The sequence below is a fragment of the Nicotiana sylvestris genome, chromosome 3, assembly GCF_000393655.2.
Source record: "Nicotiana sylvestris chromosome 3, ASM39365v2, whole genome shotgun sequence".
NCBI lineage: Eukaryota > Viridiplantae > Streptophyta > Magnoliopsida > Solanales > Solanaceae > Nicotiana > Nicotiana sylvestris.
In genome coordinates, this window is record NC_091059.1 from 88980066 (window position 1) to 89007068 (window position 27003).

Here is a 27003-nt window from a genome sequence, read left to right on the forward strand (position 1 = left end):
GTAAGATGGGTATTGACGTCAGTATCACCTGAGGTCGGTGTTCTGTGAGAAAGGCTTTGCATCCTGGTTAGGGATTCTTGATCGCTTTTCAGCGTTAGTGCAGCCGGTGGTTTGGATGTGCAGACCCGTTAATTATTTCGGAAGATGGTGGGAGCTTGTCCCACAGGAATATTGTATAAGTGTGACATGTAGTCACTTGATTAATTAGAAATTTAAACCAAGTATGAGGATTTTGGTAATATCATCCATTTGAGAATTTATGCCTGGAGGGCACTCTGTTTATTGGGTTATGGACCTGTGAAAGATTATTGGCCTAGCTTGGCACGATCAGGATCGACTTGAGGTCGGTGGATAGATTTAAATGTGGAAGTGAGCCTTACGTCAGGCCAGTTGTGTTTATTTCAGCAATGCGCTCTTTATGGAAGGATAGTCGCAGTCTTATTTCGTGGTCAGTTAATTCATGTAAAGATATATTGCACCGTATGAGTTGTGAGACGGCTTGGTAAATTCCTTATGTGTTGAGGTTCCGCTCAGCGGTGATGTTATATGAGCAGGATGAGACTTAGATCATGTATCGCACCTCAGTTGTGCTTGAGTTTGTAGCCTATAGCGCTATATGTTTCCTTGGGAATGATATTATGCACCTTAGTGTGTTTATGGCCAATGTTCGGTATTTTGATGTGATGAGCTATTTAGCTCGACGTATATCTCCTTATGTGAGTTCTATATGTGGATCGGGTGACACACCGCCATGGGTATGTTGTTTGGATCGGGTTGCATGCCGCAACAGTGTGATGTTCAGTTCAGTGCCCATATTTGCTTTTGTGTGTTCTGTTTCCTTGTTTTCTGAGGAAGTCTATGTTAGTGTGCGAGTTGAGTAGTTTCTTTTAGAGTTCGCCTTCCTTTTGTATCGCGTTCGAATTGATAGCATACTGGCACATTGTGGCGCCTTGTGGGATTTTTGATTATGTCTGAGGTGGCTTATTGCCTGAGCAGTTCGTACTGGGTGAGACGAGGTTACTAGATTTGGGGTCAGTGCAAACAGATTATATGAAGTATATTATAGAGCAAAGATCATTCTTTGGTTTAGGACAAGGTAATGGAACTTGTCAGGAGTGTAGATCCAATGAATTGTTGATTCAGCAGTTGGTTGTGAATTTTGGCACATCTCTTCAGTCGTATCGGTGTTGAAAAAAAGAATATATAAAAAAAAACTAGAGCAAGACCTGTGTAGATCATGAGATGCAATGGGAGCATCAGATTCGTGGAATTTCGACTATTATGTTTAAAGAATGTTATTGTGGTTCTATGAGTAAAGTGATGCAAAGTGTGAATTCAGCAAAGTTATGCAGTCATGTTTGGGTACAGCGTGTGGAGATTGATATGGTGGTCGTATGATGGAAACAGGCTTGGCAGGGAAATTCAGGATGTTGGAATTGGGCCTAATGGCTTATTTGCTTGAATAAATAAGTATATCTACAGAATTATCGAGCTAATGTGCTCAACGGAGTAGTGGTAGCATGGGAAGGTGCATGATGTGTTAAACAAGTGATTTTGGACTACTTCAGTGTAGTTCTCAGCACGTTCGAGGACGAACGTATGTTTAAGTGGGGGAGATTGTAACGACCCGACCGGTCGTTCTGAGCTCCAGCGCGTCATTCAGCAGTTTGAGGCCATGAGCGGCTTCATTTCAGGTATATTGACTTGTGTGTATGGTCAGAATTAAAATTCAGGAAGTTTGGAGTCAAATCTAAATGGAAATTCTCATTTTGAAAGCTTAAAATTGAAGAAATGAACTAGGATTTGAATTTTGAGTAAACGACCTCGGAATTGGGATCTGAAAGTTCCAGCATGTTCGTATGATGATTTCGGACTTGGGCGTATGTCCAGATTTGGTTTTGGGTAACCCGTGAGCATTTCAGCGTATATTGTGAAAGTTAGTACTTTAGAAGAATTTCATAAATTTGGGTTAGAAGGCATTTCAGTGTTATAGAAGTCCGTTTGGGATTCCGAGTCTGGGAATAGCTCCGTATGGTGATTCTGGAGTTGGAAGCGCGATCGGAAGTGAATTCAGATGTCCGGAGGTCATTTTGAAGTCATTTGGCTAAATATAGAAATTTGAAGGTTTTTGAGAAAATTCGACCGGAAGTGGAAATTTTGATATCGGGGTCGGAATGCGGTTCCGAAAGATGGGGCAAGTCCGTAATGTCGAATGTGACTTGTGTGCAAAATTTGAAGTCATTCCGGAATGATTTTGGTAAGGTTTGAGACACTTAGTCTCTTTTAAGGAAGCTTAAGTTGGAAAAGTCAACCGAATATTGACTTATGTGTTAGAGAGATCGAAATGCGAATTTTATGGTTTGGATAGCTTCGTTAGGTGATTTGGGACTTAGAAGTGTGTCCGGAATATTTTTGTAATGACCGGTGTAGAATTAAGCTTGAATTGGCAAAGTTAGTATTTTGGCGAATTCCGGTTGATAGGTGAGATTTTGATCCGAGGGTCGGAATGGAATTCCGAGAGTTGTTGTAGCTTCGTTATGTCATTTTGGACTTGTCTGCAAAATTTGAGGTCATTCGGATGTGGTTTGGTTGGGTTTTTGATCAAAAATGGAATTTGGAAGTTCGTGAGATTCATAGGCTTGAATTCGATGATGATTTGATGTTTTGATGTTATTTTGGGTGTTTTGAAGGTTGGGACAAGTTTGAATGATATTGTGGGACATGATTATATAATTGGTTAAGGTCCCGAGGGCCTCGGATGGATTTCGGAAGTTTAACGGAATGAAATTCGGACCAAAAAGAAAAGAAAAAGCTACAGAAATTTCTGCTGCAATTTTCTGCAGGTCTTTGGACTGCAATCGTGGAGCGTACTTCGGAGCCCTATATCTTTTTATCTATAAGGAATTTTGCGATGATTCAAAAACGAAAGTTATAGACCTTCGTATCTAGTTTCCAGAAAGCTAACGAAAGCATAATTTTGACATTTGTAGAGAAAGTTATGATTGATTAAAGATGACTGATGGAGCAGTTTCTCCAGAAATTTTCTGATTTCATGGAGCCGATTTAGAAGCTCATATCTCGGGATATATAAAGAGTTATATGGTGTACAACCTATCAAATTAAAGATCTTTGAGTCTAGTTTCTAAATCTTCAAACCGTTTGTCATTTGGATATTTATACAAGACGTTATGGGTGTTTAAACAGAAGGTGTCCGACAAGGAACAATTTTAATAGGATGTACAACTTGTATAGCACAAGTGCAAGGTACAACTCGACGAAGCACGGGCAGATTCTTTTAAACACGGATTTGGCTTATTTCTTTCATTTCTTTCATTTGACTTGGATTATTTTGGAGAGAATTTCAAGGGGGATTTCATCAAGCATCAAAGGTGAGTTGTTTCTACTTATTTCCAAGTTAAATACATGGATTAGAGCTGAAAACTCAAGTAATTTATGGACAAAAAATAGTGGTTTAGGGCTTGAAATTTAAGAGAATTAAATGGTGATTTGAGGGGTCAAATGAACTCCGATTTTTATGAATTTTGTATGTATAGACTCGTGGCGAGATAAGGGTCGTATTGATGTAAAAATTTCTGAATTTTGAGACGTGGGCTCGGGGCTCTGGTTTTGCTAATTTCGGGATTTTCGACATTTTTCGAGTCTTTTCGATTGGGTTATATTCCCTTAGCCTATTGTAACGTATTCGTTGTGGTTTTTACTAGATTCGACGCGCGAAGAGGTCGATTCAAGAGGAAAGGGCATTGCGAACTAGTCTACGGCCGGTTAGAGGTGAGTAATAGATGTAAATGCTATTCTGAGGGTTTGAAACCCCGGACTTTCATATTGTAACACCATATTGAGGCGTGACACGCATTCCATGGTGAGTGCGGGGTCGGATACTATTGGGGATTGTGACTTGGTCCATCCTGTGTGATGTTTATACTATATTGGTGATTGATACACACACTTTATTGATATTACTGGGCTTGATGCCATGTTTGGGGCCTTGTGCCGATTTGTAAAATCCTTCGAGGATTGATATTACTGCTTAGCATGATTTGCATATCATTTAATTTCAGTCCAAGGTTTTAAATGCTGTTTTGCAAACTCAGCCATAATTCTAAGTGTTGAAAACTTAAATGATATTTTTAAATGTATTCCGGGCTGGGAACTTCTGTTTTGTAAATGCCCAAGGGGCTTATTATATTATTTTCTGGACTGATTATAAAGTGACTTGAAACAGTGGTAACAATGACACTGTGTGATATACTTGAAACAGTGGTAACAATGACACTGTGTGATATACTTGAAATAGTGGTAACAATGACACTGGATGATATACTTGAACAGTGGTAACAATGGCACTGTATGATATAAATTGGTCAGGTAACAATGGCTGACCGGTCAGGTAACAATGACTGACCAAGATATTGCGCTTGGGCTGTAGGAGCCCCTCCGGAGTCTGTACACACCCCCAGTGAGCGCCGTCGACGATAAATAAATATGGATGGCTCGGGCTGCACGCCGCAGTGGGTACTGGAATGTACCATCATATGCATTGCATTGCATTCATGTATTTGTATTTATACTAGTGTTTAGTTGCTCAGTTACATATGTTGATGTATATTCGGATTGTAGCTTACTTTGTGTATTTACTGGATTTTCTTATCTTCGGACTGTAGTTACTTTTATTACTCACTGGGTCGGAGTACTTACTTTACTCCCTGCACCTTGTGTGCAGATCCAGGGCAGTCTCAGGCTCAGTAGATCCAGTTGATCAGCAGATCCAGCCTCTGGAGTATCGAGGTAGCTGCACGGCGTTCGCAGCCATTGATCTTCTCCCTCCTATCCTATCTCTTTATTTCCGCATTATCAGACTTTGGATATACCATGTATTAGGATGATATTCTGTATTCTAGAGGCTCAGATTCGTGACACCGGGTCCTAGTGAGATTATATTGTGTATTTTGTTAAATTTTTCAGTACTTTAATCTTGCTTAATTGATATTTCTTTCCGCTATTTTTGATAAATTGGGTTAAGTGTTGAATAATGATCGGGCTTGCCTAGTAGTGTGCTGGGCGCCATCACGACCGGGATTTGGGTCGTGACATTTAGGATGCATTGGTGCTTTTGGTTGAGGTCCCGGGGGTAGACACCCCGGAACTTAGAAAAATGGAGGGAGCAGCAGTATAAATGATTGAGAGGGGTCGAGGACCCAATAGTGAGGATATTTTATATGATATGATCGGGTTGCGCGCCGCAGCAGATATATATATATTATATACATTATGGATCGGGCTGCACGCCGTAGCAACTACTTATATGGATCGGGCTGCACGCCGCAGCAATTATAAGGCGCTTGGGCTGAAGGAGCCCCTCCGAAGTCTGCACACCCCCAGTGAGCGCAGTCGACCATTATTATTATTGTGGATCAGGCTGTACGCCACAGCGATATATGGATCGGGTTGCACGCCGCAGCGGTATATATATATTTATTGACTCGGTTATCGTGAGAAGTATATGAATTGAGAACTGAGGATAAGAACGAATAAAGGAACTAAAATGCTTGAGGAGCTGATTTATACTGATTATATCTGTTTTACCTGGTTAAAAGAATTTCACATGATTTCCTTATTCACCGATGTTTAAATGATTTTACTATTTTGATATAGATCTGCTTAGTGCCTTTACGTGATTTCATACTGTCAGCCATTATTTATTGTTATTACTCACTGAGTCGGAGTACTCACATTACTCCCTGCACCATGTGTGCAGATTCAGGTATAGCAGAGTCCGCACCTGAGCGCTGATTCCTTCCAGGCTAGGCAATGATTTGGAGTTACGAGGTAGTTGTTGACGTCCGCAGCCCCTTGTCTCTCTTATCCTCTATCATTTATGTTTTCTTCAGACTGTTATATCGGATTCCGTACTTTGTAGACCTATAGCAGATTCTATAGTAGCTCATGACTTGTAACACCCCGGTTTGGGCTGTGTCGGGATGGTTCCTGCAGTTATTATCGTTAAATTCCGCAATTTATGAATATTATATTATATGTTATTATTGTTTATGGTGATTAACTGTTTAAAAGAGGTGTTCCGTTTTGGTCTGGCTGTCCTTGTCTTCACAAGAAGCGCCATCACGACCGGGTTCGGGAATTGGGTCGTGACACAAATTGCGTGTGTATCCTTACAGAATTTAATCCCCTCACTGTCACCCAAGGTTATGGATTACTTCCTCCCAGAATAGAACGGAAAAACTATTCTGTAATACTGGTCATTGAAATTACGGAACTTCAGCAAACTCAACAAACGGAGCAAATCACGCTTCACACTTATATGTTTGTTTTGAAGAAGAAAAAAAATAGTGCAACAATGTAGAGAAGAGAGTAGAAGTTTTCAGATTTTTCTATATGTAAAAATGAGGTCAAACTTCTAAATTTATAGACAATAAAAGAGTGAGATAAAAAGGTACAATTCAAGAGTTGTCTCTTCTATTTCCCATTCAACTTTTAGAAAAACCCAGGAAATACCACTTCAAATTAGTTTAGGAGATTATATGATACCCACAAAATTATATTGTATAGTTAAAAAATAAAAAATAGTTGAAGGGTCCTTAATTGTTTAACCCTGAAATGCCTTACAAAATTTGTTCTAATCATGTGAGCCACATTATAAATTTTCTCCATTTTTATATACTTGGACACACCATCATCATGAATTCACTAAACGGAAAACGATTATATTTATACCTCTACTTTAAAAAAAGTTTAAGTGTACCCCCATTTAATTATTCAACTATATGCCCTTCGTTAACAATTTGCACGAATGGTGAGGTGACCCAAACCAAGCAATTAAAGAAACACGTGGAGGGCTAATATGCGATTGAATATACCCGGTCCTTTTATCCTTGCCCCTCTCTTAAATAACTCTAGACCCTATTTTACATCCCAAATCAAAATGCTACGTGTTGTCGACGAAAAAAAAACACATATTGGCCCTGTGATTCTTTTTGCAATTTAGGGTTTCGTTGGTGCAAATGTTGGATTTTTCTTCGATAAATTATGGACTTGTGTTGTGATCACGCCCAATTCTAATCCTAAAAAAGATAAGCGGTCACTGCAAATATAATCCGGTCTAAAAGTTCGAAGTCGAATCTCAAAAAGAACTAAGGCTTAGCTATAACTGTTTAATATCACTAAGAAGACAAGTTTGAATAATTTTCTAAATTATAAAGATTGAGATTTATATTTCTAACTAATTAACTAGCAAATACTAGAAAGCGGTAAAATTATCAATTAACGAGACAAAGGGTTGAAAACTAAATTAAGGAGGTCTAGAGTTATGATTTTCCCAATTGTCGGAATCCTTCTAGCTATGTTCCCTACAATTTTGCCAATGTATTCTCTACTGATCGTCAGCATTTTAGGTACCGTAATTCCCTCTCGAGCAACTACAACAATTTACTAGACATATTCTCTCGAACTACGCTAGTTGGCTTTATCTAACCGCTCATTATGACCACGTCAAGGCTTTCTTATTTCTAAACCTGCCTTTAAACCCACTGTATTGATTTCTCGCATACGTTAGGAGTGACGTTGTTCAACAACTACCTAAATATGTACTCTCTCTCGAGGAACACATAACAAATAGGCACAGTCAATCGATGACCATTCAATCAACAACAACAAGCACGTAGTTGAACAAGTAGAGAAATCCAACGGCTCAATTATATAAAAACATAACAAGAATTTATCCTACAAAAGGTTCCATCAAAACCCTAAAAAACAAATTAGCTATTCATAATTGTATGTAAAAATACAATACTAAAATTCATAACCAACAATGAAAAAATAGGAAGAGGCACTACTAGAAATCCGGTAAAAAACGACCACAAAAAGCGACCAAAGTTGGTCGCTTATAGGCCTAAAAGCGACCAAACATGTCTGGTCGCAATATTGTTGGTCCCTTTATTTTAGGGACCAAAGTTGGCCGCTAATTAGCGACCAACTTTGGTCTCTAAGGTAAAAGGACCAAATATTCCGGGTAAAGACTATAGCGACCAACTTTGGTCGCTTTATTATTTTAATAATATAATTTTGGCGACCAAAGTTGGTCTCTAAATGTAAAATACGTTTTTTTTAATTTACTATTAATCATAAAAAAGCGACCAACTTTGGTCTCTAATCCAAATATTATATTTAAAATCTGGAAAATAGAGACCAAGATTGGTCGCTTTTTTATTAATTTTTTTAAAAATAAGCGACCATAGTTGGTCGCTAACTTCAAGAAATAATTTTTTTTAATTATAAGCGACCAACTTTGGTCGCTATATTTCCAGAAATTATTTTTTTTAAAATGGAATAGCGACCAAAGTTGGTCGCTCTTGAGAAATCTGGGTTAAATAGCGACCAAGGTTGGTCGCTATTGCTCAGAAAATTGTTTTTTTAAGGGAAAAACGACCAACTAGCGACCAAAGTTAGTCGCTTTTCTTGGTATATTTTTGGCAAAAACTGTCTGTTTTGGTAGCTACACCAGCTGCCAGCTTACCAAAAATCCTAAACAGGCATTTTATGCCAACAACAACAACAACAATAAACAACAACAATAAATAAAAAGCAACAAAGTATAAAGTTCAATAGAACTAATACAGTAAGCTAACAAAACTAAGTTAACGCTTATTACAAGCCCATTCGAAAACTGGTTCTATTGTCTAGTTCAAAGTATATAAAGTACTCAAGGAGTGTTCTTTCAGCATCCTCGTCCGAAAGTTGGATTGCCTCGCTCGACTCATTAGGTGGTTGACTGCATATGAATTCACACACATCAGCTGTGAAGCGAACCTATAAGAAAAATTATATTGAATTAGTATTTCAAAATTTATATAAAAGTAAATCAAAATACTTAATGAAAAGTAAAAAACTTACATGTATAGTCGAGGCTCAACCCTCGACCCACCTTTTTGGATCAGTCTCTTTCTTCTTATTTACAATACGAGTCTCATTGAATAGTTCATCTTGCTTCATTGGCATCATAAAGTTATCTCGTGGCTTTGGTGATTATCCTCGTGGTACTATTACTCGGGATGAACTTGGATACAGTACCCGACATTGTGTGTCTTTGATCAATTGTTGTTCTCATTAGCGACAATGATGATGAGAAGGCAATGGCATGTGTTTCAAATAGTGATGGTGTAGGTAGGAATTTAACATTTCATAAGCAGATAAAAGAAGAGGTTATATAGGAATTCTCTACTTCATTTTTCAAGAGGAAAAGAAGTTTAATTGAGAGTGACAAAGTTGATGGTAATGGAAAGAATTGGACTATAAATTGGCAATGGCATGTGTTTCAAACAGTGATGGTGTAGGTAGAAATTTAACATTTCCTAAGAAGATAAAAGAAGAGGTTATAGAGAAATTCTCTACTTCATTTTTCAAGCGGAAAATAAGTCCAATTTATAGTCCAATTCTTTCCATTACCATCAACTTTGTCACTCTCAATTAAACTTCTTTTCCTCTTGGAAAATAAAGTAGAGAATTCTTCTATAACCTCTTCTTTTATCTACTTAGGAGATTCTTACCTACACCATCATTGTTTGAAACACATGTCATTGCTTTCTCATCATCATTGTTGCTAATGAGAACAACAATTAAAGGCACACTCTGCGAGGTACTATGTCTAAGTTATTCTTGGTGGAAGTTCCATTGCATGTCTAATAAGTCATCAACTCCTTCTACAAAATCCTATCGCAATCCTAAATTTCAATTCATATCCACAAAATTTCAATTCATATCCTAAAGGCTCAATTCATATCCTAAAAGTTCAATTCATACACAAAAATTTCAATTCATATCCTAAAGTTTCAATTCATATCCTAAAAGTTCAATTCATACACAAAAATTTCAATTCATATTCTAAAGGTTCAATTCATATCCTAAAGGTTCAACTCATATCCACAAAAGTTCAAGTCATATCCTAAAATTTCAATTTATAAACTAAAATTTCAATACATAAACCAAAAATTTCAATTCATATCTTAAAGGTTCAACTCATATCCACAAAAGTTCAAGTCATATCCTAAAATTTTAATTTATAAACTAAAATTCCAATACATAAACTAAAAGTCCAATTCATATCCTAAAGGTTCAATTCATATCCTAAAGGTTCAACTCATATCCATAAAATTTCAATTCATATCCTAAAATTTTAATTTATAAACTAAAATTCCAATACATAATTCAAAAATTTCAATTCATAAAGGTTCAATTCATATCCTAAAGGTTCAACTCATATCCACAAAAGTTCAATTCATATCCTAAAATTTCAATTTATAAACTAAAATTCCAATACATAAACCACAAATTTCAATTCATATCCTAAAGGTTCAACTCATATCCACAAAAGTTCAAGTCATATCCTAAAATTTCAATTTATAAACTAAAATTCCAATACATAAACTAATATCCTAAAGGTTCAACTCATATCCACAAAAGTTCAAGTCATATCCTAAAATTTCAATTTATAAACTAAAATTCCAATACATAAACTAAAAGTCCAATTCATATCCTAAAGGTTCAATTCATATCCTAAAGGTTCAACTCATATCCATAAAAGTTCAAGTAATAGATAAACAGTACGGAAAATCCATAAAATATCAATATAAATCCCACCGATCTGGTGTCACGAGCCAAGAGCCTCTAATACAAGTCTGTGTAGCAACCTATATATAGAGTTGTCTAGAATGTGGAAAATAAAGAGGATAAGGGGAGAAATCGGGTCCTGCGGACGCCATGTAGCTACCTCGATGACCCTGGAATAAGCTGAACAGCAGCAGAAGGCTCAAACTATGCCTCCGGGATACCTGTATCTGCACACATGGTGCAGGGAGTAAAGTGAGTACTCCAACTCAGTGAGTAATAGCAATAAATAATGACTGACGGAAAGAAAACTCGTAAAACACTACGCAGTTCTATATTAAAACAGTGAGAATATCAAAAACAGCAACTGAATGAAGAAGTCAGTTAAAAGTCCTTTAAGCCAGTATTCATTTCATTTACTCCTCACGATAACCGAATTCATATTTGTACTGCTGCGGCATGCAGCCCGATCCATATAGTATACTGTTGCGGCATGCAGCCCGATGCATATATATATACTGCTGCGGCGTGCAGCCCTATCCAAGAATAGTCGACTACGCTCACTGGGGGTGTGCAGACTTCGGAGGGGCTCCTTCAACCCAAGCGCTATACTACTGCGGCATGCAGTCCGATCCATATAATATACTATTGCGGTGTGCAGTCCGATCCGCATAAATATATATACTGTTGCGGCGTGCAGCCCGATCCATAGCATATCAAATACCCTCACAATGGGTTTCTCGACCCCTCTCAGTCAATATAGACTTGGCCTCTCGAGCACACTAAGATAAGACGGGGTTCTCAACCCACACGTTACTCTCATTAGGATTTAACAATTTCTAAAGCTGGTTCATATTATGTTTATCAGTTAAGAACATGACTGAGGGTATGATTTCGACAAGAAAAGTGAGGTCAACCAATACAAATGCCCCCTAAGGGTTCTACAGATCGGCACAAGGACCCAAACATGGCAACTAGCCCATAATATAATGATATTAATTAAGTCTCAGTCAAAAGTACAGTAGAGTCATCAAACGGGATGGACCGAGTCCAAATCCCCAGTAGTAACAGACCCCATGCTCATCATACAGTGTGTGTCTCATCTCAACGTAGCACCACGTTGTGCAAATCCGGGGTTTCAAACCTTCAGAACATCATTTATAACCATACTCACCTCAAGCAGGCCGAAATCCTAGCTCGCTACTCCCTTGCCTCGCAAATCAACCTCCTCGAGCATCGAATCTGATCAAAACCACAAGTAATACGTTACAATAGGCTAAGGGAATACAACCCAATCGGAAAAGACTCGAAAAATATCGAAAATCACGAAGTTGGCAAAATCTGAGCCCCGTACCCACTTCTCGAAAAATCAGAAAATTGACATCACCGGATTCCTTATCTCGCCACGAGTCTATACATATCAAATTTACCGAAATCCGAGCTCAAATGCTCCCTCAAATCCAAATTTGAAATATTAAAAGTCAAGCCCTAGTTCTTCCTCTTTTGCTAAATTTCCATGGATTCCAAGATCAATTTCACAATAAAAACGTGTTTTTAGTTCATAGGACTTACCTCCAATCACTTCCCGTCGAAACCCCCTTCAATCCCTGTGATGACCCGACCCGGCATCTCGTGAGTTACCGCCCCGTTTTCCCCATTCCCTATTTCTTTATGCTTCATTATCAGTGTTGGGTGTGAACGAGTTGATTTGGATTGGTTTTAGTAGGAAATGAGACACTTAGTCTCTTTAAGGAAGGTTTGTTTTGAAAAGGTCAACCGGACGTTGACTTATGTGTTAGAGGGATCGGATTTGAATCCCGATGATTCGGTTATCTTCGGGGGATGATTTGTGACTTAGGAGTGTGACCGGAAGTAATTTTGGAGGTCCGGTGTAGAATTAGGCTTGAATTGGCAAAGTTAGTATTTTGGCGAATTCCGGTTGATAGGTGAGATTTTGATCCGAGAGTCGGAATAGAATTCCGAGAGTTGCTGTAGCTTCGTTAGGTGATTTGGGATATGTGTGAAAAATTTCAGGTCATTCGGATGTGGTTTGGTCGGGTTTTTGATCGGAAGTGTATTTCGGAAGTTTTTAGAAAATTAGGCTTGAATTCGATGAGTTTTGGGTAATTTGATGTTGTTTGAGGTGTTTTGATGATTGGAAGAGGTTTGAATAATGTTATGAATTATGTTGGCATGTTTGGTCGGGGTCCCATGAGGCTCGGATAAGTTTTGGAAGAGTTTTTGGAAGATTTTTGCCGTTTGAGCATAAGCATATAATGATCCAAAGGTTCATTTTTAGTTCTAGAGATCGAAATTTTTATTTCGAGATTTCCAGAATTTAAATAATGAATTATAGGAGTGATCTGGAAAGTTTGGTCTAATTTCATCAAGTCGCGATTGGGTTTTTGACACGAAATATGAGTTAATTGTTTAACGAGCGAAATGGATATCGCACTGAGCAAACGAGCTCCGAATTGAGTTTCGATTGAAGGACTATGTTTGTATCATTATTTGTGACTCATAGGAACATGAATCATCGAATTCCGAGTTCGTATGATAGAGTTAGAACCATTTTAGTAAAAAGAAAAGTGCTGCAATTTCTTTGGCTGCTGCTGTATTTTTTTTTAGCAACGTGAACAGTAACCGCACGGGTGAACAATGACCACACGCATGAACAGTAACAGCGCGGGTGAACAGTACTTCCGAAAAATTTGAGTTTACAAAACAAATCATCCGCGACTTTGGGTCACTTTTCCTCCATTGTTGATCATTTTGAGAGCTTCTTGGTGGAGATTAAAGAGGGATTCAAGGGGGAACGACTTGAGGTAAGTTTCTTGGACTTAGAACTCGTTTTTATTGTAAATTCCACCTAGAGATTCATGAAATATAAGCCTACAAATCAAGAACTAGGGCTTGAATTTTGAAACCAAACAATTAGGATTTGATGTGTCATTTGAACTCGGATTTGGGAGTTCTTGGTATGTATAGACTCGTGGCAAGACAAGGAATCCGGTGATGTTAATTTTCTGACTTTTCGAGACGTGGGCCCGGGGCTCAGGTTTTGTCAAATTCGTGAATTTTGATATTTTTCGATTGCTTTCGATTGGGTATTGTCTCTTTAGCATAATGCGACATATTCATTGTGATTTTGGGCAGATTCGTCGCACGAGAAGGGTAATTTGAGAGGCAAGGGCATAGCGAGCTAGACTTTGACCGTCTTAAGGTGAGTAATTGATGTAAATGATGTCCTGAGGGTTTGAAACCCCGGAATTTCACATCGTAACGCTATATTGAGGTGACTTGCACGCCAGATAACGGGCGTGGGGTAGAGCACCGTTGGGGATTGTGACTTGGTTCGTCCCGAGAGATGTTTTTACCATGTTTTCTACTTGAACTAAATTGAGAATCATCCTTATTTGGATTTAATTGTTACATTTGGGCTTCTTGCCAATTATTTGAATCCTTCAGGGATTGATATCACTGCTTTCACATATTTTGCATATCATTTAACCTCAGTCCAAGGTTTTAAATACTGTTTTGCAAACTCAGCCGTCTTTCTAAGATTTGAAAACTGAAATGATATTTCTAAATGATATTTCGGGCTGAGAACTACTGTTTTACAAATGCCCAAGGGGCTTATGATGATTTCTGGACTGAGCATGGATCGGGCTGCGCGCCGCAGCAGTGTTATATTAATATTGAGGCCGAGAGCCTGGTTGATTACATTAATATTGAGGCCGAGAGCCTGGTTGATTACATTGATATTGAGGTCGAGAGCCTGGGTGATTATACTGAGATTGATATGAGGCCGAGGGCCTAGATTTAATGCCACGAGATGGCTTGATATTGCGCTTGGGCTGTAGGAGCTCCTCCGGAGTCTGCACACACCCCCAGTGAGCGCCATCGATGATAAATAAATGGATGGCTCGGGATGCACGCCGCAGTGGGTACTAGAGTGTACCATCATATGCATTGCATTGCACTCATCCATTTATTTTTATCTGTTATACCTGTCTCGGTATTTGGTACTTTAACTTAATTGACTTGTTGCTTCACTATTTGTTGTTCTAAACTGCCAGTTATAGTTTACTTTGTATTTTTCCATGATTTCTTATTCTTATCCTTTATTTATGTTTATTACTCACTGGGTCGGAGTACTCACATTACTCCCTGCACCTTGCGTGCAGATCCAGGTACACCACAGGCTAAGTGAGGAATTGTTTAGCTGAGCAGGCAGTATCCGGGAGTATTGAGGTAGCTGCATGGCGTTCGCAGCCTTGATCTCTCCCCTCTATCTCTATCTTTTATTCCGTATTTTTCCTAGACGGACTTGTAATAGGTGGATATTCTGTATTAGAGGCTCATATTCGTGACATCGGATTCTGTTGGGCTATGGTGTGGTATTTTAATTGAACTTCCGCAGATTTTATTATTAATTATACACTTGAATGAAATGACTTAGTAATTCTCTGTGATATTTATCTATAATCTGAATAAGAATTTGGGATAATGTTGTTGAATGGTCGGGCTTGCCTAGAAGTGTGTTGGGCGTCATCATGACCGGGGTTGGGGTCGTGACAATCCCAGTCCAAAAGCTCTCAAGGTTGCTCAAAAATGAAGGAAATGAGTTTGGGTTCGCGGATGAAATGTTTTTAACATCCTGCCCGGATCACTGTAGCTAACTCTATGTGATCGCATTCAAGCCCCTGCGATTGCATGGACCAAAAATTCCATGGTCTCAAATTACCCTATGCGATCGCAACAGGCCCTATGCGATCCCAGTGCCTTACCAAACAACACTGTGCGATCGCAACCCCTTCATGCGATCGCATTGAACAACCAAATAGCCCCTAAAATCCTTCTATGCGATCACAACCCTTTGTGTTATGCGATCGCATAGAGCAAAATTGCTCTGCACTGACTGCTATATTTCTGCAGCATTTTCCAACTTCAAAAATTCCCGTTAGCCATCCGAAATCACCCTGAGGCTCCCGGGACCTCAACCAAAAGTGCCAACACATCCTAAAACATCATTCAAACTTGTTCCAATCATCAAAACACCACAAACAACACCAAAACCATCAAATTACATCGGATTCAAGCCTAAATTTCTTAAAAACTTCCGATATACACATTTGATCAAAAACCCGACCAAAACACCTCCGAATGATCTGAAATTTTGCCCACACATCCCAAATCACTTAACGAAACTACTGCAACTCTCGAAATTTCATTCTGACCCCGTATCAAAATCTCTCCTACCAACCAGAATTCGCCAAAATACTAACTTTTCCAATTCAAGCCTAATTCTACTTCGGACCTCCAAAATCAATTCCGATCACACTCCTAAGCCACATATCAACCCCCGAAGCTAACCAAATCACCGAAAATCACATCCGAGCTCTCTAACTCAATAGTCAACATTCGGTTGACTTTTTCGAAACAAGCCTTCCTTAAAAAGACTAAGTGTCTCATTTCTTATCAAAACCAATCTGATTTAACTCTAACACACCGAACACCGATAACAAAACATGAAGGAGCATAAAATAGGGGAAACGAGGTAGTAACTCGCGTGACGACGGGCCGGGTCGTCACATCCTCCCCAACTAAAATAAACGCTCGTCCTCGAGCGGGTCAAGAAACACACCTAGAACCTCAAACAGGTGAGGATATCTGCTCTGCATCTCCCGCTCGGTCTCCCAAGTAGCCTCCTCCACGGGCCGACCTCTCCACTGCACCTTCACCGAAGCGATATCCTTTGATCTCAATCTCCGAACCTGACGACCCAAAATAGCCACTGGCTCCACATCGTAGGTGAAATCATCATCCAACTGGACCATGCTGAAGTCTAAAACATGAGACGGGTCCCCAACATACTTCCGGAGCATCGAAACATGGAATACCGGATGCACACTCGACAGGCTGGGTGGAAAAGCAAGATCATAAGCCACCTCCCCAATCCTCTAAAGCACCTCAAAAGGCCCAATGAACCGCGAACTCAACTTGCCTTTCTTCACAAACCTCATAACACCCTTCATGGGCGAAACCTTCAGCAAGACCTTCTCACCAACCATATAGGACACATCTCGAACCTTCCGGTCCGCATAACTCTTCTGACGTGACTGAGCTGTACGAAGTCTTGCCTGAGTCACCTTCACTTTCTCTAAGGCATCCTGAACCAAGTCTGTTCCCAACATCCTAGCCTCGCCAGGCTCGAACCAACCAACTAGAGATCTACACCGTCTCCCATACAAGGCCTCATATGGTGCCATCTGAATGTTGGACTGATAGCTATTGTTGTAGGAAAACTCTACAAGCGGCAGAAACTCATCCCAAGAACCTCTGAAATCAATAACACAGGCGCGCAACATGTCCTCCAGTATCTGAATAGTGCACTCGGATTGTCCGTCCGTCTGAGGATGAAACGTTGTGCTCAACTCTACCTGAGTACCCATCTCTCTCTGCACGGCTCTCCAAAACTATGAAGGAAACTGAGTACCCCTATCTGAGATAATAGACACTGGAACCCCATGCAATCGGACAATCTCCTGGATAAAGATCCCTGCCAGCCGCTCCGAAGAATAGGTAGTACATACTGGAATGAAGTGCGCGGACTTGGTCAGCCTATCCACAATCACCCAAATCGAATCAAACTTCTTCAAAGTCCGAGGAAGACCACTCACAAAATCCATAGTAACTCTCTCCCACTTCCACTTAGGAATAATCATCCGCTGAAGTACGCCACCCGGTCTCTGATGCTCGTACTTCACCTACTGACAGTTGAGACACCGAGCCGCATACCCTACTATATCCTTTTTCATCCTTCTCCACTAGTAGTGCTGCCTCAAATCCTGATACATCTTCGCGGCACCTGGATGGATGGAATACCGCGAGCTGTGGGCCTCCTCCAATATCAACTCCCGAAGCCCATCCACATTGGGCACGCAAATCCGGCCCTGCATCCTCAACACGTCATCACCATCAATGGTCACATCCTGGCATCATCATACTGAACCCTGTCCTTAAGGACAAGCAAATGTGGATCATCATACTGGCACTCTCTAATGCGGTCATACAAGGAAGACCGAGAAACCACACAAGCCAACACCCGACTAGGCTCTGAAATGTCTAATCTCACCATTCGATTGGCCAAAGCCTGAACATCAACTGCAAAGGGCCTCTCCCCAACTAGAATGTACGCCAAACTCCCCATGCTAACCGCCTTCCAGCTCAACGCATCGGCCACCATATTGGCCTTCCCGGGGTGATACAAAATGGTAATATCATAATCCTTGAGCAACTCAAGCCACCCCCGCTGCCTCAAATTAAGATCCTTTTGCTTGAACAAATGTTGAAGACTGCGATGATCGGTGAATACCTCACAAGATACACCATATAAATAGTGCCTCCAAATCTTCAAAGCATGAACTATGGCAGCCAACTCTAAGTCATGAACAGGGTAGTTCTTCTCGTGAGGCTTCAACTGATGAGAAGCATATGCAATCACTCTACCCTCCTGCATCAACATACAGTCGATCCCAACTCTTGAAGCATCACAATAGACGGTATAAGAACCTAAAGCTGATGGTAACACCAATATCGGAGTTGTGGTCAAAGCTGTCTTGAGCTTCTGAAAGCTCTTCTCGCACTTGTCCGACCATACAAACGGAGCACCCTTCTGCGTCAACTTGGTCAAGGGCGAGGCAATAGATGAAAAACCCTAAATGAATCGGCGATAATAACCAGCCAAACCGAGGAAACTACGAATCTCTGTGGCTGAGGTCGGTCTAGCCAACTCTGTACCACCTCTATCTTCTTCGGGTCGACCTTAATACCCTCGCTACACACCACGTGACCTAAGAAAGCCACTAACCCAAGCCAAAACTCACACTTGGAGAACTTTGCATAAAGATTCTCCTCTCTCAATCTCTGTAATACCACTCGCAAATGTTGTGTGTGCTCCTCCTGGCTACACGAGTACACCAATATATCATCAATAAAAACAATCATGAATGAATCCAGATATGGCCGAAATACATTGTTCATCAAATGCATGAACGCGGCTGGGGCATTAGTCAGCCCAAAGGACATAACAAGAAACTCATAGTGCCCATATCTAGTCCTGAAAGCAAACTTCATAAAATCTGAATCCCTGATCTTCAACTGGTGATAGCCTGAACGAAGATCAATCTTGGAGAATACCCTTGCCCCCTGAAGCTGGTCAAATAAATCATCGATACGGGGCAGGGGATACTTGTTCTTCACTGTTACTTTGTTCAATTGCATGTAGTCAATGCACATTCTTATTGTGCCATCATTCTTTTTCACAAATAGGACCGGTGCACCCCACGGTGACACACTAGGCTGAATGAACCCCTTATCCAGGAGTTCTTGAAGCTGATCCTTTAGTTCTTTCAACTCTGACGGTGCCATACGATATGAAGGAATGGAAATGGGCTGAGTGACCGGCACTAGGTCAATACAAAAATCAATGTCCCTGTCCGGTGGCATGCCCGGCAGGTCTGCAGGAAACACATTGGGAAACTCCCTCACAACTGGAACCGAATCAATGTTAGGAGTCTCAACTCCAACATCCCTCACAAGAGCCAAATATGATAGATAACCTTTCCCAACCATACGCTGGGCCTTTAGAAAAGAAATCACCCTGCTAGGCACATAGTCAGTCACGCCCCGCCACTCAATCCTCGGAACACCCGGTATAGCCAAAGTGACTGTCTTAGCATGACAGTCAAGAATAGCATGACACGGAGATAGCCAATCCATGTCCAGAATAACATCAAAGTCCACCATGCTCAACAGCAATAAATCAACTCGGGTCTCCAGACCCCCAATAGTCACCAAACACGACCGATATACATGGTCTACAACAATAGTATCACCCACCGGAGTAGATACATGAACAGGTAAGGCAAGACATCCTCGGGTCGTACCCAAATGATGAGCAAAATATGAAGACACATAGTAATATGTGGAACCGGGATCAAATAATACAAAGGCATTTTTGTGGCAGATTGAAACAATACATATAATGACAGCATCTGAAGCAATAGCGTCGGGTCTGCCTGGGAGTGCATAGAAACGGGCCTGACCGCCCCCTGATTGACCTCCCCCTCTAGGGCGACCCCTGGCTACCTGACCTCCACCCCTAGCTGGCTGGGCGGGTGGTGAAGTAACTGGAACAGAAGTTGAGGGTTGACCCCTCTGCTAAGATGAGCTAGCAGCACGGCAAGGACACTCCCTCCGCATATCCCCGAACTCTCCGCACTCATAGCAACTCCCGGGTGCTGGGAACTGGGACTGAAGGGAACCCCTCGTGCTAGAGTGCATAGCTGATGCACTTAGCCTGGAAGAACCCTAAGCAGATGGAGAACGAGATGAACTCTGTGTTGGAAGAGCGCTGAGAGATGGCTGACTTTTCTGAGAACCCTGATAACCACGACCAGAAGATCCACCTCGGTACTCAGGTCGAGCTAACTGAGCGGGCCTGAAAGAACAACCTCGACCCTGCTGGAACTGTCCCCTCAAAAGAGCGCCACTGAAACTGCCAGAACCTTGAGACCTCTTGGCCTCCCTCTCCTCTCTCTCCTGGCGGCGAGCCGTCTCAATATCACGAGCAATATCAACTGCATCCTCGAAGGGAATACCCAAAACTCTCTCTCGAGTCATCAGAATACGAAGGTGATAATTAAGACCATCCACGAACCTCTTAATCCTCTCTCGATCAGTCGGAACTATCCATGAGGCATAACGAGCCAACTCAGAAAATCTCGCCTCATACTGAGACACAGTCATATCTCCCTGGCGAAGCCACTCAAACTGTCTATGCAGCTCCTCCCTCTGAGACTGCGGTATCCACTTCTCCAAGAAGAGAGTGGAGAACTCCTGCCAAGTCAAAGGTGCTGCACCTACCGGCCTACGCCGCTCATACACCTCCCACCAAGTGAAGGCCGCTCCAGTAAACTGAAATGTAGTAAAAGCCACACCGCTGGACTCAAGAATCCCTGTTGTCCGAAGCATACGCTGACACTTGTCGAGAAAACCCTGGGCATTCTCGCCCTGAGCACCACTGAAAGAAGGAGGCTGAAGTCTACTGAACCTCTCGAGACGACGCTGCTCATCGTCTGGCATAACTGGAACCCTGTACTCCTGAACGGGTACCACTGGCTACGCTGGAGGTGCCTCTGGAGTCTGTAATCCCTGCACTACCTGCTCAGGTGTGCGAGCAGCGGGGGTCTGATTGCCTCCCCCGGCCTGCGAAGTAGCTGCTGCTACTGTGGTGGTTGAAACCACCTGAGCCAGGCCCGTACAAACTGTCAATATCTGGGCCAATGTCTCTTGGAGACAATGGGCACAGCTGGTGCCTGCACTGGTGCTGCTGGAGCCTGGTCCTGAGCTGGGGCAACTAAAGGATCCACAGGTGCTACTCCTACTGCTCTGCCTCTACCCCGACCACGACCGCGTCCACGGCCTCTAGTAGCCTTAGTAGGTGGTACTGGTGGTCGTCCGGCACGTTCGGTAGCTCGAGTCCTCACCATCTGTGAGAGAATGGAATAAAGAAAAATTTAGTATTCAGATCAACAAGTTCGCACGACAAGAATTTCAAGAATGTGGAATTTTTCTAACAGGTTCTGCAGCCTCCCGATGATAAGTACAAACGTCTCTGTACCGATCCGCGAGACTCTACTAAACCGGCTCAAGACTCGCGAGACCTAGTAACCTAGGCTCTGAAACCAACTTGTCACGACCCCAATCCCTGATCGTGATGGCGCCCAACATGATGCTAGGCAAGACCGACCAATTCGTCACTCACAATCCCTTATGTAGAATTCATTACCAATTAATAGGATTTAATGCCAAACTAACATGATTATAACTCTGTATTAATAGATAAACAGTACGGAAAATCCATAAAATATCAATATAAATCCCACCGATCTGGTGTCACGAGCCAAAAGCCTCTAATACAAGTCTGTGTAGCAACCTATACATAGAGTTGTCTAGAGTGCGGAAAATAAAGAGGATAAGGGGAGAAATCGGGTCCTGCGGACACCATGCAGCTACCTCGATGACCCCGGAATAAGCTGAACAGCAGCAGAAGGCTCAAACTATGCCTCCGGGATACCTGTATCTGCACACATGGTGCAGGGAGTAAAGTGAGTACTCCAACTCAGTGAGTTTATAGCAATAAATAATGACTGACGGAAAGAAAACTCGTAAACACTACGCAGTTCTATATTAAAACAGTGAGAATATCAAAAACAGCAACTAAATGAAGAAGTCAGTTAAAAGTCCTTTAAGCCAGTATTCATTTCATTTACTCCTCACGATAACTGAATTCATATTTGTACTATTGCAGCGTGCAGCCCGATCCATATAGTATACTACTGCGGCGCATATCCCGATCCATATATATATACTGTTGTGGCGTGCAGCCCGATCCAAGAATAGTCGACTGCGCTCACTGGAGGTGTGGAGACTCTGGAGGGGCTCCTTCAGCCCAAGCGCTATACTACTGCGACGTGCAGTCCGATCCATATAATATACTATTGCGGCGTGCAGTCTGATCCGCATAAATATATATACTGCTGCGGCGTGCAGCCCGATCCATAGCATATCAAATACCCTCACAATGGGGTTCTCGACCCCTCTCAGTCAATATAGACTTGGCCTCTCGGGCACACTAAGATAAGACGGGGTTCTCAACCCACACGTTACTCGCATTAGGATTTTACAATTTCTAAAGCTGGTTCATATTATGTTTATCAGTTAAGAACATGACTGAGGGTATGATTTCGACAAGAAAAGTGAGGTCAACCAATACAAATGCCCCCTAAGGGTTCTACAGATCGGCACAAGGCCCCAAACATGGCAACTAGCCCATAATATAATGATATTAATTAAGTCTCAGTCAAAAGTACAGTAGAGTCATCAAACTGGATGGACCAAGTCCAAATCCCCAATAGTAACAGACCTCACGCTCATTATACAGAGTGTGTCTCATCTCAATGTAGCACCACGTTGTGCAAATCTGGGGTTTCAAACCTTCAGAACATCATTTATAACCATTACTCACCTCAAGCAGGCCGAAATCCTAGATCGCTACTCCCTTACCTCGCAAATCAACCTCCTCGAGTGTCGAATCTGATCAAAACCACAAGTAATACGTTACAATAGGCTAAGGGAATACAACCCAATCGAAAAGACTCGAAAAATATCGAAAATCACGAAGTTGGCAAAACCCGAGCCTCGTGCCCACTTCTCGAAAAATCAAAAAATTGACATCACCGGATTCCTTATCTCGCCATGAGTCTATACATATCAAATTTACCGAAATCCGAGCTCAAATGCTCCCTCAAATTCAAATTTGAAATATTAAAGGTCAAGCCCTAGTTCTTCCTCTTTTGCTAAATTTCCATGGATTCCAAGATCAATTTCACAATAAAAACATGTTTTTAGTTCATAGGACTTACCTCCAATCACTTCCCGTCGAAACCCCCTTCAATCCCCGTCCAAAAGCTCTCAAGGTTGCTCAAAAATGGAGGAAATGGGTTTGGGTTCGCGGATGAAATGTTTTTAACATCCTGCCCGGATCACTGTAGCTAACTCTATGCGATCGCATTCAAGCCCCTGCGATCGCATAGACTAAAAATTCCATGGTCTCAAACCCTATGCGATCGCAACAGGCCCTATGCGATTGTAGTGCCTTACCAAACAACACTGTGCGATCGCAACCCCTTCATGCGATCGCATTGAACAACCAAACAGCCCCTAAAATCTTTCTATGCGATCGCAGCCCTTTGTGCTATGCGATCACATAGAGCAAAATTGCTCTGCACTGACTGCTGCATTTCTGTAGCATTTTCCAACTTCAAAAACTCCCGTTAGCCATCCGAAATCACCCCGGGGCCCCCGGGACCTCAACCAAAAGTGCCAACCCATCCTAAAACATCATTCAAACTTGTTCCAATCATCAAAACACCACAAACAACACCAAAACCATCAAATTACATCGGATTCAAGCCTAAATTTCTTAAAAACTTCCGATATACGCATTTGATCAAAAACCCGACCAAAACACCTCCGAATAATATGAAATTTTGCACACACATCCCAAATCACTTAACGAAGCTATTGCAACTCTCGGAATTCCATTCTGACCCCCGTATCAAAATCTCTCCTACCAACCGGAATTCGCCAAAATACTAACTTCGCCAATTCAAGCCTAATTCTACTCCGGACCTCCAAAATCAATTCTGATCACACTTCTAAGCCACATATCAAACCCCGAAGCTAACCGAATCACCGGAAATCACATCCGGGCCCTCTAACTCAATAGTCAACATCTGGTTGACTTTTCCAAAACAAGCCTTCCTTAAAGAGACTAAGTGTCTCATTTCCTATCAAAACCAATCCGATTTAACTCTAACACACCGAACACCGATAACGAAACATGAATGAGCATAAAATGGGGGAAACGGGGCAGTAACTCGCGTGACGACGGGCCGGGTCGTCACATTCAATTCATATCCTAAAATTTCAATTTATAAACTAAAATTCCAATACATAAACTAATATCCTAGAGGTTTAATTCATATCCTAAAGGTTCAACTCATATCCACAAAAGTTCAAGTCATATCCTAAAATTTCAATTTATAAACTAAAAATCCAATACATAATCCTAAAGGTGCAACTCTTAGGGTTTCTTCTCTTCAAACAATTTTCTCTCCAAATTAGTAGGTAAAACTAAATATTTTCGACTAAATGTATTAATAAGAACCCTAAAAAATTGCAAATAATATATAACTTTGAACCCTAACATGGTTGAGCTAACTTTGAATCCTAACATGGAGAAATTAAACCCTAACATGGAGAAATTAACTTTGAACCCTAACATGGTTGAACAAATAATATATAACTTTGAACCCTAACATGGAGAAATTAAGCAAAATCAATGTATTTCGAAAAAAACAAAGAAAGGAGAGAGAAACCTACTTTGGGAATGAAGGTCGCCGGCGGTGGAGCTGTTGCCGTCGGTGGTCGTGGGTGGCGTCGCTGCTGCTGGGAGTCGGAGGGGGAGGGTTGAGTGTGAGAGAGAAAAGAGAGATTTTGGGGAAATTTTTTGAAAGAATGGGAGGGAAAATCCGGTTTTGACACTGGAATTAAAAACAGCGACCAACTTTGGTCGCTATTTTGGTAGCTAAATAAGTTTTGACTTTTTGACCAAAATAGCGACCAAAGTTGGTCGCTATTGTTTGACCGTTTGACCAAAATAGCGACCAAAGTTGGTCGCTATTTCTAAAAAAAATTAAATTACTTTTAATTCAATTTAAAATTATGTACATATGTAGTATAAATTTAGGATTTTAATTCAATTTAAGCTATATATATATATATATATATATATATATATATATACTATATACTATATTATACTATATATATCGAATATACCTTGATATATAATACACTATACTATACACTTAGTATATATAATACACTTAGTATATATATACTATACTATACTATACTATGCACTAATTATTAGTGCATTAGCTAATATTATATTGTTAATATTTATATATATATATATATATATATATATATATATATATATATATGCATATGAGTAGGTTATAAGTCGATGAATCAATTTACAAGTGTATCAATACCTAAAAGAACCCGTCCTTGTATTCCGAGCGCTTCATGTTCTTATATATATATATATATATATATATATATATATATATATATATATAGCTTATATACTATTGTCACGACCCAAAATCCCAACCCGGTCGTGATGGCGCCTCTCGTGAGGACAAGGCCAGTCAATCAACAAAACAGTACATCTCTTTTTAATTACTTAGCAGGAATAAGTCTAAATCATGGGCAATATAATCTTAAATGCAAAATAAACGTGATAGAACAAGGAAAACCCTCCCAACTCAGCCCGAAATCGGGGTGTCACAAGTCATGAGCTACTACAGAGTTTACTAATATTTTACAAAGTCTGGAATTATCATAAATAACAAAGATAAGGGAGAAAACGGGGCTGCGGACGTCAACAGCTACCTCGTTACTCCTAGTCACCGCCTGGTCTGGAAAGAATCAGCGCTCAGGAGCGAACTCAGCTCTGCCTGTATCTGCACACATGGTGCAGGGAGTAATGTGAGTACTCCGACCCAGTGAGTAATAAAAATAAATAACGACTGAAAACATGAAATCTCATAACGGCACAATATAGCGCTATCCCAAGCAGTAAAATCAGTTATACAGTAAAATAGTGAGTATCAGATAATTCTTCTTTTAAAACAGTAAAGACAAATAATTTCCACAGAAAGGATAAATCAAAAGCTTGCCCCTCGGGCTCAATATGTAAATCTCAGTATAGTATCAGCCCCTCGGGCTCACTCCCAACTCACCAGCACACAACATCAGCCCCTCGGGCTCACTCCCAACTCACCACACACAAGCAACGGCCTCTCGGGCCCACTCCCAACTCACCTGGGTACCCTGCGCTCACTGGGGGTGTGTACAGACTCCGGAGGGGCTCCTACAGCCCAAGCGCAATATCAATAGGCCTGAAAGCCTTCACACATCACACACGAGGCCTGAAAGCCTCCTCATATAACACTCGAGGCCTGAAAGCCTCCTCACATCACTCAACATATCCTCACGTATGGCCCTCGGCCTCAATCAGTCCAGAAAATAATCATAAGCCTCTTGGGCATCAGTAAAACAATAGTGCTCAGCTCAACAGCATTATAAATATCATTAAATCTCGAGTTGAGTATAAATGTAGCTGAGTTCACAAAATAATATAATTCAATTGGACTGAGTTCAAATAATATTTCAATTCGTGAGGAAAATAGTGATGTAAATTCACAAAAGATTTCAGATAATTGGCACGAAGCCCAAATATGGCAATAAGCCCAATCATAGTGAAAAACAATAAATCTTTATCAATTACGCGGTAAAAATATCAACTGGGATGGACCAAGTCACAATCCCCAATAGTAAATGACCACGCGCTCGTCATACAACGCGTGTCTCATCTCAACATAGCAGTATGTTGTGCAATCCTGGGTTTCAAACCCTCAGTGCATCATTTAAAATCATTACTCACCTCAAGACGGTCCAATGTCTACTCCGCTATGCCCTTGCCTCTCGAATTTACCTCTTCACGCGTTAAATCTGGTCAAAACCACAACGAATATATTACAATAGGCTAAGGGAATATAACCCAATCGAAAAGACTCGAAAAATATCGAAATTCACGAAATTCGCAAAACCCGAGCCCCGGGCCCACTTCTCGAAAAATTACGAAAGTCACATCACCGAATTTCT

The 27003-nt window shown here is 41.0% G+C and overlaps 1 protein-coding gene and 1 long non-coding RNA gene across 2 annotated transcripts; one reads left to right on the forward strand and one right to left on the reverse strand.

Moving 5' to 3' along the window:
* The first annotated feature begins 3338 nt into the window (after positions 1-3338).
* On the forward strand, positions 3339-4792 carry LOC138886886 (uncharacterized). The gene is made up of 3 exons (XR_011405830.1): positions 3339-3389; positions 3723-3789; positions 4742-4792. It is a non-coding gene; the product is annotated as an uncharacterized lncRNA (long non-coding RNA).
* A 15218-nt stretch (positions 4793-20010) lies between these two features.
* Positions 20011-20784, reverse strand: LOC138887651 (uncharacterized). The gene has a single exon (XM_070169420.1). The coding sequence runs from the start codon at positions 20782-20784 to the stop codon at positions 20011-20013; it is 774 nt and encodes a 257-aa protein (XP_070025521.1).
* Between the last annotated feature and the right edge of the window lie 6219 nt (positions 20785-27003).